The sequence below is a fragment of the Propithecus coquereli genome, unplaced genomic scaffold (genome assembly GCF_000956105.1).
Source record: "Propithecus coquereli isolate 6110/MARCELLA unplaced genomic scaffold, Pcoq_1.0 Scaffold66, whole genome shotgun sequence".
Classification (NCBI taxonomy): domain Eukaryota; kingdom Metazoa; phylum Chordata; class Mammalia; order Primates; family Indriidae; genus Propithecus; species Propithecus coquereli.
The window spans coordinates 6,481,666-6,498,818 of NW_012152618.1; the positions used below are offsets into that span (position 1 = coordinate 6,481,666).

At 43.0% G+C, this 17,153-nt stretch overlaps 1 protein-coding gene across 3 annotated transcripts in view; it reads left to right on the forward strand.

Moving 5' to 3' along the window:
- SIPA1L2 (signal-induced proliferation-associated 1 like 2) overlaps positions 1-15,896 on the forward strand; it is a 105,883-nt gene extending 89,987 nt beyond the window's left edge. For 2 of the 3 annotated variants that reach the window (XM_012660333.1, XM_012660334.1), the window contains exons 18-20: positions 10,461-10,584; positions 11,537-11,618; positions 14,664-15,896. In XM_012660333.1, coding sequence (XP_012515787.1) covers positions 10,461-10,584; positions 11,537-11,618; positions 14,664-14,810 — 353 coding nt within the window. In that variant the 3' untranslated portion in view covers positions 14,811-15,896. Of the gene's footprint in view, positions 1-9,848; positions 9,903-10,460; positions 10,585-11,536; positions 11,619-14,663 lie in introns of all 3 variants that reach the window. The other variant, XM_012660335.1, reaches the window with a different exon arrangement.
- Positions 15,897-17,153: the final 1,257 nt, after the last annotated feature.

The following is a 17,153-nucleotide window of genomic DNA, read 5'->3' on the forward strand; positions in this document are numbered from 1 at the left end:
CTTCATTCACATGTCTGTCTCTTTGAATTAGGTGATGAGTTTCTCAGGGGAAGGCTGCTTATTTTATTTATTTTATCTTTATTTATCAGGCACATATCAAGATAACCAAATGGGAAGAGCTAGTACCAAGGAGTGAATAGGTATTAAATACACATGGTTCTGTGCAGCCTAAAGCTATCCCAACTCACAGCGTAATTTTTGACCTCTGAGATCCTTTCACATTTTGTACTCATCTTTCAGATTTAAAATAATTATTTTATCACCTTATCTCTATATCCACCCTCACTTGTGTCTTTGATTGGTTGCCTTCTACTCCCTTCAGATCATCCTTCAGAATAAAAGCACTGCTGTAAAATGGATTGTTTCAGAGAGGTAGAGGAAGCGAAATGATGCACGCAGTAGCTACTGACTGAATCATCAGTCCAGGCATCTGAGTCATAATCACAGCTCCACTGCTGGGCTTTGGGCCTTCAGACAGGTCACTTAACTACTTTGACATATACAGTTTGTGCGAACACTGTTCCAAGTCCTTCACAAATTTTAATTCAGTGAATGCTCAACAATAATTCTCTGGGACATGTGCTTCAGTCTTCTCATCTATAAAATGAAGAACTTTGCCCAAAGAACCTGTAAGTCTTCTTCTAGTCCTAAATCTCCAGTTCTACAGTTCTGTTCCTGAGGGAGTATTTCTAAGCTGAAGTAAGAGTATAGATTGTAGTTGGCACAAAAGGGAGAGATTATGACATAGAGATTCCCTTTAGCCAGTACCTCCAGGTGTATTAATGCCCAAATGAAACAGAAAAGAATGTGGGATTCTATTTGCCAAAGAAGACTATCTGACCTTTAACCTTGGTAGGTTATCTGACCTTTAACATGGGTAGAAAAAATAATATAGAAAGAGTTAATGCCATATTTGAAAATTTCAGTAATGTTCGATGCTACTGCATAGGGTAGCGTCCCATGGTGAAATAGTAATCAGCTTATGAAAATTCAGTTGAGAATTTGCAACTCTTTGGGCTAATCAGATTCTCTTGTATCAGTGTCACTTCGGTTTATATTCCAGCATCCTGCTGCACTCTGATAGGAGTTGCGTGGTGGTGACAGGGTATGATGACAGGATCACCTTAGCACTTGAAAGAGAAATGTCTTCCCCTAGATAGTCCAGTTGCCCTGCTCATGACTTTATATTTTTGTACCAGTTCTCAAAGCCATTTCTGAGCTAGAGTAAACCTTATGAAGAAAAGATAGTTCTTAAAATGTCCATGTGCTTGTTTATGTCATTGTTACAAACTAATAAAAGCAGTTCAAAATAGCTTACAGAGTTCAGACTCCCGGACTAATCCTGCACCCATACTTTGACATCAGCAGTCAGCAGATCTGAAAACAGGCTTTTGAAAATGGAATCTGTCTGCCTGTTGGATTGAGAGCTCATGACCCCTATAAAATCCAATAGTGTAATTGATCCCTCGCAGACTTCCTGCCCCCCATTGATCCACCTTCCTTATGCCACACATTTCAGCATATATGTTCACCTCTGTTTAAGAGCTGAAGTTGACGTTGGACACATGAGTTTAAGAATTTAGATTTTACTATACCATTTGAGAATAGAGCAGAGGCACCAAGTTAATCCTGCCCAATCATGGCTGCTTAAACAGGTCTAAACTCTATTAGTACGAAGAATGGTAAGGTAGACAATATGGTTGTGGGTGAGAGATGCCAGGCGTTCTGTGCACAAGAACTCAGTAAGTTCCCTCCACAGAGGAGGAATGTTTCTAGACCACATTGCTGACCACTGCTGACCACGAGGCAATGAAAATAAAATTAAATAAGAAAAATAGAAGCAAAACACAAACTGTCACCATTTGGAACATTTTAAATATGACTCTAATTATAATTGTACTGGCAAGAATTAAGGAATATAACAGGAACAATTTTTTTAAATGAGTGATGTTGAAAAATATGCTATTTATTAAATCTGGACTACCACCAGAAAGAGAGTAGTTCTTAAAGGAAAATGTTTCAGAAACATTTATTTCAATGAGAAAAGTAAAAATTAACTAACTTAACTATACTTCAAAAAGATTCCACAAAAACTGTGAAAGGAAAATGCAAAAGGAAAGAAAAGAAATGAAAAAAGTTTTTAAAGAAAACTGGCAAGTGAAATTTCACTGCAATTTATAATAAAATCAATACAGTTTTTCTTTGAATATTGATAAACCAATAGCAAATTTGATCCAAAAATGAAAAGTGCAAATGAACCAAATAAGAAAGGAGGTTAAGTTAACATAAGAGAAAGGCAGTGGGACTGAACCGAGCAGGCTCCCTGCAGAGGGCACTGGGCTCTGCCTTACGCCTCAAACCCCAGACCAGCTGCAGTGACTCGCTATTACCTCCAGGTTAGGAAGCCTCTCCCTGGCCTGGGTTATGGAGACCTCATGGTCATTTAGGGTCTTGCCATCCTCTCAGTAATGCAAACCAGGCCAGCCTGAGCCATAAAATCTAGTCAAGACAAGACTCTGCCCTTACTAAAGAGCTTGGTTCCCTGTAAAACTAGGTGTGCAAATGTACAGTACTAGGGATTAGCTATAGAAGCTGAAGGAAACCTGTCAAAGCACAATCTATGAGATCCAAGCTCAATACCCTCCTCAGCTCACTGCAGCACATACACCCTTGTGCTTGGCTGATCACAGTTATGGGGCTTTTAATTCACACCACAATCGTTTTTCTGTTTTTATCCTAATGTTATGAGATGATGCACCTCTTTTTGGGCTTCTTGGCTGATTTATTCTGCACAAAATACTGGTGCACCACAGCCTAACCTCCACCCCCGGCCCCATGTGGATCTCAGCCCTCTACGTTTTCTCATTACATGTTCTCTGGGCGACATTTTAAAGAGAGAGAAAGAGATTTTTAAAATTCCTAAGGAATGTCAAGCAGCTATATAGGAATAAATCTAGTGAATAAGGTAATTCGGTTATTTCTTGTAAGAAAATGGGGGGAGCATAAGAAATAGTCAAAGGCCAAATATGGAGGACTTTGAAAAAGTCATCCAAGAATATCCCAAAATCCCAAATATTACCTGAAGCTAGTAAATTTACAGGTCATTGTTTTTCAGAATTTCAAAGAATAATGCTGCCCTTGTATACACTTTTCTTGAAATTTAGAAGTAGCCTTCTTGCACATTATTATTCTTTTCTGATACACACACACAGAAAAAGATAATCATGAGACAATCTCGGTCTTTAATGTTGATGTGAGAAAGCTTAGATGAAATTCAGTAGTAAATTGAAAAGATTATTCATTATTACTGGCAAGAGTTTAGCTAGTTTAATTAAAAAAATACTTTATAATAAGTTATAGTAGGTGAAGTAATTAAAAGTTATATCAATTTCAAAAAAATAGTCTATCTAATAGAATTAGGACCTATTTCACTAAAATTTAAGATTTGAGAGATACCTCCAAAGCCTAATATCTCTTTATTCCAAATAGTTACATACTATTTAATAGAAACATGTTTATAAGCAGATCCCTTAAGTCCAGAAACTAAACAGGTTTTCTCTTTATGACTATGCCCTTTAATTTTGTAGTGCAATTGTTGACATTTAAACAACTAATGCAAAGAAAAAAGAATAAATGTTGAAGGTAAACATATGTATATATATATATATATATAAGAATGGTTCTATATATAGAAAATATGAAAGGTCAAAAAAGTTATTAGAGATTATAAAATAAAGTAACTAGATTGAGATATTTTTAAATGTATTTTTATATTTTCATAAGCACCATCTCAAAGTGTTGTTTATTTTTTCAGTTATCTATTTCTATATAACAAACCACACCAGAATTTATGGTTAAAAAACAACAATGGTTTATTATTTCTCATGATTCTCTGTGTCGGCTAGGCTTAGCTGGGTGGTTCTTCTGCTCCATATGATATTACCTGGAGTCACTCATGCAACTGTATACAACTGGAATTCAGCTGGGACTGGAGCATTAAGGTGACTTCACTCACCCCATATACGTATCTGGAGTGGCTGAGGTCTAGCTGGACCCCTATCTCCAGCAGGGTAATTGTACTTCTTCACACTGGGCTTGAGGAATCAGAACAGCAAAAGCAGAAGCTCTGTGATCTCTTAGGGCCTGGTCTTGGACGTCCCAGAACATTACACTTACAATATATTTAGGTCACAGCAAGTCTCAAGGCCAGCCAGATTCCAACAGTGGGGACATGGACTCCACCTATTGATGGGAGGGTTGGCATGTGCATACAGGGAGGCAGTAGTTGTTGGCAGCCATCTTTGCAGACAGCCTTCCACTGTAACAGGCATAAGACACCTCAGATATAGCAGCAAGATCAAATTATATATTCTTTGGGAATTAATACATCATCAGAATTATGATGAGAGAATTTCCAAGAAACACTTCAATAACTAAAAAAATCTTAATATAAGTAAGGATAGTAATGGATAGAAAGCACTATAGTAAAGATGACAGTCTTTCCTGAAATAATTTGTAGAGTTCGTGCAATTTTAAGTCAGATATCTACCAGATATGTTAAAGAAGTCAATCACATCCATTTGGAGAATAGGTAAATAATATTCAACCAAAAAATCTATTATAAATCAATAATAATTAAAGCAGCATAATAATGATTCAAAATGGGAATAAGAACTTTCGAAGAGAAATAAAGAGCTCATACAGAAAATCTGAATATATTTAAGAATCGGGAAAGGAATTTATGTATTACATTTGGATTTAGATATTAGAAAAGTCAATTTTAGAAAAAGTAAAAAGAAGACTACCATTTTAGAGGCAAGGTTATACTTTAATTATGGAGTAGTGAAAATATGCAAAATGTAATATGGCCAAATAAAAGTATTTAAATATTTAGACCTTTTATGAAGCCAAAAGAGAACATTAAAATGAAAAGGAAAGTATTAGACTATAAGAAAAGATTTGTGATAAATGCGATAGGTAAAACCAGGATGTTTAAAGTACATGAAGGAACTTACCCAGCAAAAAACACCAAATCCACAGTAAACAAATGTTTAAGGCATATGGATACAGAGTCCACAAAAGAGAAACACGTAATAAATAGGTGGAAGACGTTCACCCACACGTGTGAATTTAAAGGATAGTGAGCTACCAGCTCACACCTTTTGAATATGAAGAACGATGCAAAGGCTCTGGGAAGCTATGAAAAGTACTCATAGCTGGTATCATTATAAAGATTATAAAGTGATCCATCTTTTTGTACAAGCAATATGACAATATGTAGTTTGCGCCAGAAAACTGTACCTACCCTTTGACTAGAAATCTAATTCCTGAGAATTTGCAGACAGGAAATTATTCAAAAAAATTAAAAAGCTTCCAATAGAGAAATATTATACAGCATTATTAAAAATTAATTAAGGAGTTACTAGATAGGTAACCAGTCTCTACCCAAAAAACTAAATGTCAAAAAGTCCAAAGTCCTTCATAGGTCCAGGAGGGCAAAGGTAGCATAATTTGGGTGCCATGTGCCCCTGCTGGCAGCCCAGGCCTCCTGACTCCCCCATACTTTGAAGGTCTGGCTGAGTCACATTTTAGACTTTGATATGATGTATGCAATTCTTTTGTTTGCTGAGGGACAAGATGTGCCCTTTGCACATCAGAATTGCTAAGTAAAGTTGACGATCTATCTAGTACAATATGATCATCATTTTGCAACCCTGTGGTGCTTATCCTATGCTTTGTTATGTAGAACACAGTCAGGTTTAGGGGTATCTGATAAATACATATAACAGCTTTTCATTCCCCCTCAAACATGGTAATGGGAACAAAGCCAACTAGAAACCGCCTGTTAGTCAAACAGTGAAGCAGAAGAAGGGAGGTAGAATCTCTTCAAAAGTTAAAGGTTTTAAAGTATAATAGTTCTCATTAATTAAAATATCAGGAGGCAATTGGTGTATTCTTGAACGTTTGTTGAAGGGATGATGATAAGTGAAAACAAGCATCAAAGGCATAATGACCAACTTAGTGATCCTGGACTCTGGTTTCAATGTCTTCACCCTGCGAAGGCCTGTCCTCCTCTCTAGATTTCCACCCTGTCCCCATTGGTGATGACGATCATCCTCCCATAGCCATTTGGGTGCTTGGATGTGTGCCTCCCCTGTGTGAGTATCTGTGTGTAAGACGCTCCCAGAGTTAACAACTCATATACCAGGCACCACTATAGGAATGAAGTGTTCCACATAAGCATATTTTCCAAAAATAATAGAAATCTATATTTTTAATTTATTATGTTCCATGTGCCCCTGGTTTCCTAAACAGAGCATAATCATCAATTTTTAATGATGACAATTTTTTCAGTTCTGAATCTTAATCTTAAAGTTGCTAAGGTTAAGATTATTGATCCTTGACCACTCTGTGCGTGTACGTGTGTGTGTGGTGCACTAGCATAAACAAAATGTGACATACTGGTAACTCCTAATGGTAACATAATTAGTGGGAAAGAAAGAAATCTTTGCCTAATTACATAGATGAAAAATGCAAAGTCAAATTTAATATAGTAAATTGACTTAAATTATCTCAAAAATAAATTTAAAATGTTTCAGGCCAACACCAATAGTTGTGTTTTAAGTAAAGAGTAATGTCAGGGCTTTTTCTTGTTAGTTACTCAAAGGCTGATTCTAGATCATTATCTTTCTACATGTATCCATGGGCTGCCAGAGGCCTAAAGTATTTTATGTTGAAATTAGTACAGTGTAGCCTTTTTTTTTTTTTTTCTTTCCTGGATGTTGGTTAAGTCAGTTTCTGCAATCCAGTAAGCACCAGTGTCAGAATCAAAACCTTTCATTTTCTACATGTAGCTACAAAGCCCCACCTTGTCTTTGGTTTGTAGTTCTAACAAAGACATATTGGAACAGCTTTGTTTGTGGAAATAGGTTCATTTTAATCTAGCCTCATACTTGTGTGTGCCGTATGACAAGTGTCTGGCACGTGCACTGTTGTCCTGTTCCTCACCCTTGGCAGACATAATGAGTTGATCAGACTTGGCCTTATGTTCTTAGTGCTGCAGGCAGCCTAGGGGGGGTTATGGGAGTTATTTGGAATTAACTGTTTTGCCATCTCAGCCCTAGATTGATACGGAATAGTCTGTTGGCTATCCATCTTCTTGTTTAGGGCTAAATGCACTAAAATAAGAAACTGACATGAAAATATGGTTTTATAAAAGATTATTTAAAGGGGCCAGGTGTGGTGGCTCATGCCTATAATCCCAGCGCTTTGGGAAGCAGAGGCAGGAGGCTCACTAGAGGACAGGAGTTCAAGATCAGCCTGAGCAACATAGTGAGACCCACATCTCTACCAAAAAAAAAAAAAGTCAGGCCTGGTGGCGTGCACCTGTAGTCCCAGCTATTCACAATGCTGAGGCAGGAGGGACCACTTAAGCCCAGGAGCTGGAGAATGCAGTGAGCTATGATCATGCCACTGCACTCCAGCATGAGTGACAGAGCAAGACCCTGTCTCTTAAAAGAAATTAAATACAGATTATTTAAAGGGGTGGATTGTTTCACGAGTCAGCCATATCCAGTGACCTACCTTAGCCAGATCTGCTTGCACAGGAAAGAACAGAAGGGAGAAACCTGAACAGGCTGCGCATGTGGCATGTGGGTGACTGGATCTGTACCGACAATGTGCGTGAAGTTCATGCTCCTGTGCCTTCTTTTCTGATGGCTTTGTTTATGCCATTGGTTCCATGTTAGCAGTCACTTGATTACTGTATACTTATCACAGAAATAAGCTAGAGGGGCATAAAGCTTCCACTGGAAACTGTCACTAAGATTCGCTATTTTATAAAGTAGTTTAGCGTCTGTACTTAATCAAGTAGCGTTCAGTTTGCATTTCAACCTCCCACGCTTTTCAGATCCAAAGTGAAATCATTTTTGTGAGGTCACATTACTGGCAAAACTCTGTTTTTGGCTTCTTGCCTCCTGACCAGTAGGACCTTGTTTCTCCCCAGGGAACATCTCAATGGCTGCCCGTAGCAGATTCTGTTGCTGTCAGATATTTGGGTATTTTATCAATTAAGATAAAAATAGATGAAGCACACCAAGACGTTTCCACCAGGCATTTAGACGTGACCATCAGACCCAAATATACTAAGAAATATAGAAATATAACTGAGCTATCACTGGGTTGCATAAAAAGAGGATGAGTCAATGGGACTCCTTTAAAAGGAGAGAAAAGTAAACTGTCCATTTTCTTTTGACCTTCCTTTTTACCCAGTAATTAAATTCACTGTGGAAAAAAGTTACATCTCCTGTTGATTTTTTTTTTTTTTTAAGTGTCACATGTTCCCTTATTTGGGGCCCTCGCAGAACAGGGGGTTATGTTGGACACTACAGCAGCCCAGACCTCCCCACCCATCCCCTAGAGCAGCTGAGCCCCAGCCAGGATCCCCTGCATTTCTTCCCCACTTGTGCCATGCACATTGCATCGTGTGCACAAGTGGGCGATGCCCAAATTACGCTGTTAATCTTCATTAAATTGCAGAGTATTTCATCATATGCAAAAACCCTGCTATTCAGTGCCAAATTAGTAACATGATTGTCTCAGGAATGTATAGTTACAGAATGTTCGTCTTGTAGAGGACTTGACACATGGAGACTTACAGAAGGGTTGGTTGAAGGTCATCTGCGTGCCTGGGAAGGGACACATGGCTTCTCTGCGTGGCTGGAGAATGCCCTGTGCATTGGATCGCTGGGTGGACTCAACGTGACATCCAGGAAGGCCCAGGCCTCTGTTAGGGCACCAGCTGTGCCTTCAGCACCAAACCCATGGCTTGAGCCCTGGTTTTCTTTCCTGCACTCCTGGAAGCATCACCATGGCCATCCTTCTTAATTAACTGGAAGCATGTGACCTTCCACAGACCAAACGAGCAGGTAGCCTCATTAGCAGGCTCATCCAGCAGCCGGAGGGAGACAGAGTGGGATAAATTAAGAACAGAGCACTCCTGACACAGGCCCAAGTGTGCTCTCCTCACACCATGACTCCATTTGCAGGAAAAGGACTGCCACAGCACTGACACGCCTCCGTGTCCCTCCGATTCCCACTGTGGGTGCATGCGTGTGCTCAGAACCCAAGGAGAGACACCGGGGCATGGGGGGCATAGATCACTGCATAGATTGCCTGGTTCTCACTTCCACATGGTTCAAAAGCAGGACTTTTTCTGCATGCCAGCCAGTCAGCATTTCTGGACCACTGTTCGTAGTCAATGCTCAGCCCCAGAGCTGAGCCAATCTGGTACCCGTTTGCTTTCCTGCCCAGCTCTTGAAACATGAAATGCTACATTCCTGGTGCTAAATAGAGTAAGACAAGGCATCGTAGGCATACTGATCATGGGTACTACTGCTATAGATACTGCGCCCCTCAGATCTTTTGTTAAGGGTGTCTAGTGAGAGTGCTCTTAGCTAATCTCTCTCACCGCCACTCTCTTCATATTCATGGAGTGAGTCATTTAAGGAAACCCAAAATTGTGGTGTGTGCTCATGGTTGGATCTGTGTGTATGTGGTATGCCACTTACCTTTGTTGTACGTTACAGCCCCACTTCCAACCAGGACAGTTAAAACATGAAATGTGTCATCTCACCACACTGTTTGGTGTTACATCATCCTGACTCTAGAGGACTTCCTCTGGTTTCTGTCTCTTTCCCTCACTCACACACACACACACACACACACACACACACACACACACACTCTGTTTCACGTGGCCCCATCACATGGGCCTTATGTGGGCCCCAGAGATTCCCAAGTACAGAGGGATACTCCCATTCATAGGAAAATTCTAAATCTTATTTCAGGTCTTGACTCAGATGAAGAACTTGGGCTGCTCTGTCACCACTCGTCCTATCTAGGTGATTGTCTGGGGCTGGTCGGTGGCTCCTCATACCCCGTAACCTTTTCTGTATCTTTCATGTGTCTGCACGTCTGCATGGGTAGTCATGCTCTGGGGGCTGGGGGTGCACAGGGGGACATGTGCCCTGGCTGTTCTGTCCCAAGAATGTTCTCCTGGTTTGGGGACAGCTTGAGGAGAGGTCCCTGTCCTTGGTTCTGTTGACCAGCCGAGTCATCATGCAACTGTTGTTCATGCATAACCGGCAGCTTTGGCACTTCTTTGGGATGTGGAAAGAAGAAAGCAGATTGGCTCTAGCAAATCCAGTATCTGCTAACTGTCCCCATGGCCGTGATGTGCTTATGCCACGCAGCCCAGTGGGACAGCCAATCTCCATGCTTTCTCGTTGTCAGCAGCTTGCCTGAGTTTGTTTTTCTTTGTTTTGTTTCAAAACAGGGCAGTGACTGATGTGCGGTGGGGGGCTGGAAATTGCATTTAGCTACCACACTAATTTCCACAAAGAAACATTGCCTTGTGGCTGTTACTAACCACTCTTTCTGTGTGTCTCTCCCCTCCCCAGACCAGAGGGTGGCATCCTTCTGCACCCTGACAGATATGCAACACGGACAAGACTTGGAGGGGGCCCAGGAGCTGCCCTTGTGTGTAGATCCAGGCAGTGGCAAAGAGTTCATGGACACAACCGGGTATGTGAGCCCCTGTGGACCCCTCCCCCCTGCTGTCCTAGGCCAGCGATTAGCAGGGATTCAGCTCAGCCCCAGCCGGGCCGAAGACCACGTTCCACCGCACCTTCCCCCAGTCCTGAGGAATCCAGAGAAGGGACTGAGGGGGCCTGGCTCAGCCTCCTTCCCTGCTGGGGTAGACAGCGCTTGGCTGCATGACCGTTCTGCCTGTGGGCAGGTCCTACCTGCCAAGACCCATGACCCCACACCCACGGTGGCAAGCCTCACTGGCGCGGAGATCGAGTGGGGGCCTCAGGGTCAGTGTCTGTTGCCTGGTTACTGCTACGGGTACCGGGCAGGAGTGCCTCGCCAATCAGCCTTCCACCTGCCAGGCCACACGTGCTGGCCTGCCAAGGGCATAATTTTCTCCCAAAACGTGGTCCTTGGTCTGGCCTCCTGTCCTCCATTGAAGTGTGTCAGAACATGCCGTCTCGTTGCCCTATATTCATCCTCCCTGAAATGTGTGTTCTTTACCAGTGTCCTTGTTCCTAATTCCAGCTTCTGTATGAAGCGAGTCACTGTTAACTTGCATGTTCACCTTGATAATGAGCCTCATAGTATGTTTATGATAGGGAAAGGCAAGTTGGGGAAGTTGAATCTATATTTGATTCCCAGGATTTCATTCTGGTCTACCCTCTGTCAGTTGGCCAAACTAATTTAAATAATCTATCTTTTGTTTTCTTACCAACCTATATATATATGTAGAGATTCTGAATCCTTTTTTTAATCAGTAGTATCCCAAGATGGGTTTTCCACCAAAGCAGCAGTATGGGCACTTTCCAAATCTGACATAATTTATCACCTTGCTGGGCTCTCTAAGCACATGAAATAATTATTTAAGCTTAACAACAAAAATGCTGAATGAAATGTCACGACTTCCCCTCTCTTGAGTCTTTCTGATTCTGTCCTTTGCTAGGGAGCGTTCTCCATCCACACTGACTGGCAAAGTCAACCAGCTGGAATTAATCCTCCGGCAACTCCAGACAGACCTTCGGAAGGTAAGGGCACGGTCAGAACTCTTTCTCTTACACAGTCAACCCCTTTTAACTATTACAAATAGGTTGAAGAGACTGAGGAAAGAAAGCTGCCCTAAGCCAAAACCAACAGTAAACAGAAACAGAGACTCCTGAGGCCTGATTCCATTTTCTGACCTGCAGCTGATACAGTTTGTTTTGGGGGGATGCGGGGACCCTGGTGGATGTGATTCAGTGAAGATGAGCCCTCTGTACAGTCCAGCCGGCAGTTGTACCAACTCTCTATAAGCTGACCTAAGATGGGTTAATAACCCCCCCTTTATTGAAAGGATTTGCTCAGTAAAATTTAGATTCAGTCAAAAGGCCGCACTCAAAGATCCAGAAGGCCACCTGTGGGCCCGAGGCCACAGGTTCCCCTGCCCTGGTTGGTTTTTGCCAGAAAGCCTGGTCTCCATGAGCTCTGTCCTCCCACTGAGTCAGCGTCACAGCCCTCAGAACTTCTGCTCAACATCAGCCTGTGCACAGCTGGTCCTCTAAAGAAGTTAAACAAACTCTCGCTGACCCACGTGTCTTGCCATCAGCATCGTGCTGGGTAGCGCTTGGCTGGCCAAGGCAAAACGGAATGGAGTGCAGTGGCCAGAGGGTGATAGGACGAGGGTGTCACAGGAAGACTTTTTTCATGGTAGTGTGGTTTTTGAAGAAGGGAGAAATCATAGCTGGTGAAACGGAGATGACAATGAGGGTGAAGAGCAAGAGAATGAATTTCTGATCTGGTGACGGGGAGGTAGCTGGCTTTGGGTAGGAGTAGGGAGCCCATACGCGTGGATGCCAGAGTAGAGCAGGGTGCGTGTGCACGCGTGGATGCCAGAGTAGAGCAGGGTATGTGTGCACGTGTGCGTATATGTGCATACATGCGTCCACATACACATAGTACTGACAGAGATGGGTGGGCGAAGCGCTCCGCTGATTGTTTCTCTTTTTTCCAGACTGGGTGGTGGGAAGGAGCACAAGAGGTTTGAGCATAGAGCGTGGGGGTGTAAAGTAGAGGGCATATTGACGGGGTGTATTTGGTAGACTGGCCAGACAAGGCCAAAGGCACATTAGAATTTGTTCCGTAAGTTAAAGTGATACCTGTTGGCCGAGTTTTGTGTTTTTCTCCAGCATGGGTGGCCAGCTGCCCCAGTTTGCCTAGGATGGAGAAGTTTTCCAAGATATGGAACTTTCAGTGCTGGAACCAGCAAAGTCCCAGGGAAGCTGGGATGGCTGGTCACCTTATCTGCAGCTATAAGTGTAGAGTTGAATTTAACCAATATTAGGGTTTAAACAGGAAATCAAGATAAGGACACAGACAAGGATCCTGGCATGTGTACACATGTGATTAAACTGAGCGCTCAGAGTCTACACTAGCTGAGGAAAAATAACGTCACTGCTGGGGGTTGCTGTTGATGGACAGTGAAAATAAGGGTAAGATTTGGTGGAGAAGATCATTATTGGAGGGGTAGATGCTGGAGAAATTATCTTTAAAAGACAACGGATGGTGGTCAAGAAGTGGGAGCTTGAAACTGTTTTAGGAAGGGGTGCAGTTACTGGCAATGGCCATGGGGTGGGGCTTAGGGAGGGCTGGGTTTGTGGGTCATCGAGAGGAGGTGGTGGAGAGGCTGAATGCCAGAGTTGGATGGAACATCTAAGTGGATCCGAAATCTTCAACAAAGACGGCAGGAGTGGGCTGGGGAGAGAAGAGTGAACCAGGTTCTATTTCCACTAACGATGGGAAGGGTCTGGGGATACAGTAGATAACTGCAGCGAGGAGGGGTGTGGGTCCCATGACCCAGTGACATGTGTCTCAGAGGAGCTGGAATTGCAGGGGGAGTGTGATCTAGACTGGGCAATGGGGGGGTTTGCCTGCTGACCTCCACAGCGAGCTGCTGGGGACGATGTCCTAGAGAGAGAGCCAGGGCTCACTTAGAGCACGGAGGTGAAGGGAATGTCAGAGGGGAGATGGGAGTGCAGAAGGTCTTCAGGACAGAGCATGAATCCCATGGGTCACAGTAGGAGGCTTCCAGGTCATGGAGAGCAGGGAAGCTGAGTTGCATGCAGCAGGGGTGCTCTGGGCCACATTGGAAGTGACTGTCATAGTGGTAGGGAATGACCAAGGAAAGCCAGGACTGGGGTGGCCTGCCATCGGTCCCTACAGGGAAGTCAGTCACCAGCTCTCATTCAGGCCGATGGTGAGGCAAGTGGTACTGGGGAGGGTCTGAGAGGGGATCAGGAAACAGGAGGAAACCTCAAGAGCAGCCCAGACATGTCACGGGTGGGAACATCCCCTAAAAAGGCCACGGTCACCAGCTCACCCCACTGAACGCTCTAGCACAGCACTGCGGGTGGTGTCTGGTTAGAGCTGGCAGTCAAGGGTGACCCATTAAAAAAATACCGATTGTTATCATCTGCCAGTGACCCCACTCTCGATTTGGGGCTAGGCATCCCTGTTGGCACTAGGGAACTGAAGCTCGTGTTGGACAGTTTCATTACTGTATATAGAAAATTCCAGATGTGATTCTTCTGAAAATGTTGGTTATTTTTACATAATTTTTAATGGCAGACTTTAGAGGTCATCATGGGAATATAGTGTAGCAGGAAAGCTCCAGATGGAATGAAAGGCCCAAGTACTTATTTTATTATAAACATGTGTAACAGCTATGTTAATACCAGTTTTGTATAGTAAGTAAGTTCTCCTGGAAAGCTCTCTGCATTTGTCAAAGGGTATTACTTTTAACCGCACTGTAGTCTCCCTTTTTTGGATAGCGGGTAATATAAACTGTGATTAATGCCCTTCCCGTATAAAGGCCATCCTGACATCCCTTGAGAGCAAAGGGGACTGAAGGGAGGGGCTGCCTGGAGTCGTTCACCCCCATCCCTTTGTATCGGGCAAGTCGCCTCACTGAAGAAAGCAAATCCCCTCCCCCTCAAAAAGTGAATAAGTAAGAATAAGAATAAGGCAGTCTTGTGCCCCAGCTTGGGCGGAGTGAACGTAGCAGTCAGTGTGCGTGACTCTGTTTCTCCTCGTGCCAGGAAAAGCAGGACAAAGCGGTTCTCCAAGCAGAGGTGCAGCACCTGAGGCAGGACAACATGAGGCTGCAGGAGGAGTCCCAGACGGCCACAGCTCAGTTGCGGAAGTTCACAGAATGGTTTTTCAACACCATCGACAAAAAGTCTTAGCCAGTCCACACCTCATCAAGGGACCATCGGGAAATGCCTATTGTCCCTTCAGAGTCACAAACATGGTTTTTCAGTGTGCTTTCAGCCAATCGTAGATGTTTTTGCCGTCCCATTCTGTGTCGCACCATTCACCCCAGTGGGCAGGGCGCCTCAACTCCTTCTTGGTGGCCATAGCGGAGAGCAGCACCCACGGGAACACGAATGTCACTCCTGTCAAGACGGTGCTCTGGCTTGGGCTTACCTCAAGAGGGAAAATAGTTGGGTTTATGTCCTATGTATCAGGTGACTTGGTAGAGACATTAAAGCAATTTACCATAGTTTGGGCTTTAGTATTGTAAAATAAACATGAAAACAAATAATCAGACATATACTTTAATGTTAAAGGTGCTCTATTTTTTTGGATGTACAGTAGTTTTATTTCCACAGCCACATTATCATAGCAATAAGAAAGGAGGCATAGTAAATAGTTGGAGAAGCTTTGTCCGGGGGGGAAAGCACTGATGTGTTTAACACTAGTTCTAATGCAGTTACTTTAGAGACTTATTTATTTGCAGGAACAAATGGTGCCTGAATATTAACAGTGTTTCGACTTAAAAAAAAAAGAGAGATACATATGCCTTGTAAATGGCTCACTGAGTTGTCAGTAGTCACTTCAACTCTTAGTTCACTTTTGTATAGTTGCTCTGCTGAAAAAAGAAAACAGAGTAAATCTGCTTACTCATAGAACCCCTGTATGCTGTGAGCCGGCGGAATCACTTGTACGATGCCAGATTTGTTTATCTTTGTACAGAAGCTTTGATGAAGTGTCTTGTATTTAACACCCTTATTTAAGCTTATTTAACCTTAAATTGTTAATTTTATAAAATTCGGTTTTACCTGCACTACGACGAGGGAGGGGAGGTAGCAGCAAGCCCAGCAAAGACTGGGCTTGCCCGGAACAGCCCGAGAACGCAGGGTGGGGAGACTCTAACAACTGGATGCTGCTAGTACGAGTTGTTTGTATTGCTTTACCATTTTTAACTGTTATATTTGAGGTGAACACACATTTTGCTTTTTTAATAAATGTTTAAAAGAAGTCCACAAAAGTAATGGTGTTGTCAGGTGAATATGGATTTTTTTTTTTTAATGATCTAATGTGTTAACAGTCTGACTGTATATGAGTTTATTTCTGGTCATTTAGGATCTTGATTTGTATTAAATGCTGTTTAACTGCCTTCTTACAGTATCCCAAACTGATTTACAGTAAAGAGTAACTCGTATTTACTAGTAGCCTGCTGTGTGCCAGACACTGTTCTCTGAGCTTTTGGTCAGTCCCATTTAATCCTAACGGCGCAATTAGTAGCCCCGTTTGTGACTGCATAAGCCATGGCTCAAGTTAAGTAATTGGCCCAAGGTTGCCTTTTTTTATAATTACTATCTTATTCAACAAAGAATCTGGTTACAAGAAAATACAATAAAATAGTAAGAATGTGAAAACCAGCCAAGAAGAGGTAAACCGTAAATGCAATTCAAAAGTAAGACAGAAAGAAGATAGCATGGACCCCAGTGAGAAGGGAAACACTGGGAGGTACATTGCTCTCAACCTTCGGAGGACAGAGAGCATATCGAGAGTTTAGAAGAAGCAAAGTGATTCTTGGAATTGCCCTGGAAGGAGGTTCCCATGCAGGCTTGACATGAGAGGTGTACTGGATAGTTAACTGTCCTGTCATGGACGTGCAGTAGGCCTCCTAAGGCTTTGCTTGTAGCCGCTCTCCATGAAACACACAGGCACGCCTCCAAAACGCACCCAGGGAGTAAGGACTTGCGTCATCATCCTCACTCCTTTCCGTATTGCCACCATGTGCCAGGCACTGTGCTAGGAGCTAGAGATCCAACAGTGATGAGCAAAAATCACAGTCCCTGTCTTCACTGGCATCCGGTCACTATGGGGTGACAGACATAAGATCACTTCAAAACATGGAAGATGGAAATAGAGTGCCTGGATGGGCTGACTTGATTATTCTAAGCACTGACATCACTGGAACAGTTGCTGGTTGCCGGCTGCTGTTCTGAGCCCTTTGTTCTCTATGCAGCACCCCTGTGCGGTGGGCGCAGAAACCGCTCCCTCTGTGGAGATGAGACAGGGTGGCCCATGGGTAGGGCTGTGGTCCAGGTAGAGAGGACACGGGGTTCTACGGCTCCCGGGCTCAGTGTGTTCAAGAAATCTAACTTAAGCCCATTATCCAAAGTGGGGCACCACAAGAGCAGAACGGGATCCATTTGTACTCACCATCAAATTGGTATTAACTAATCAACACATAAATGCACATATAAGAATAACATCTATTGGATGTTGGGCAGGGA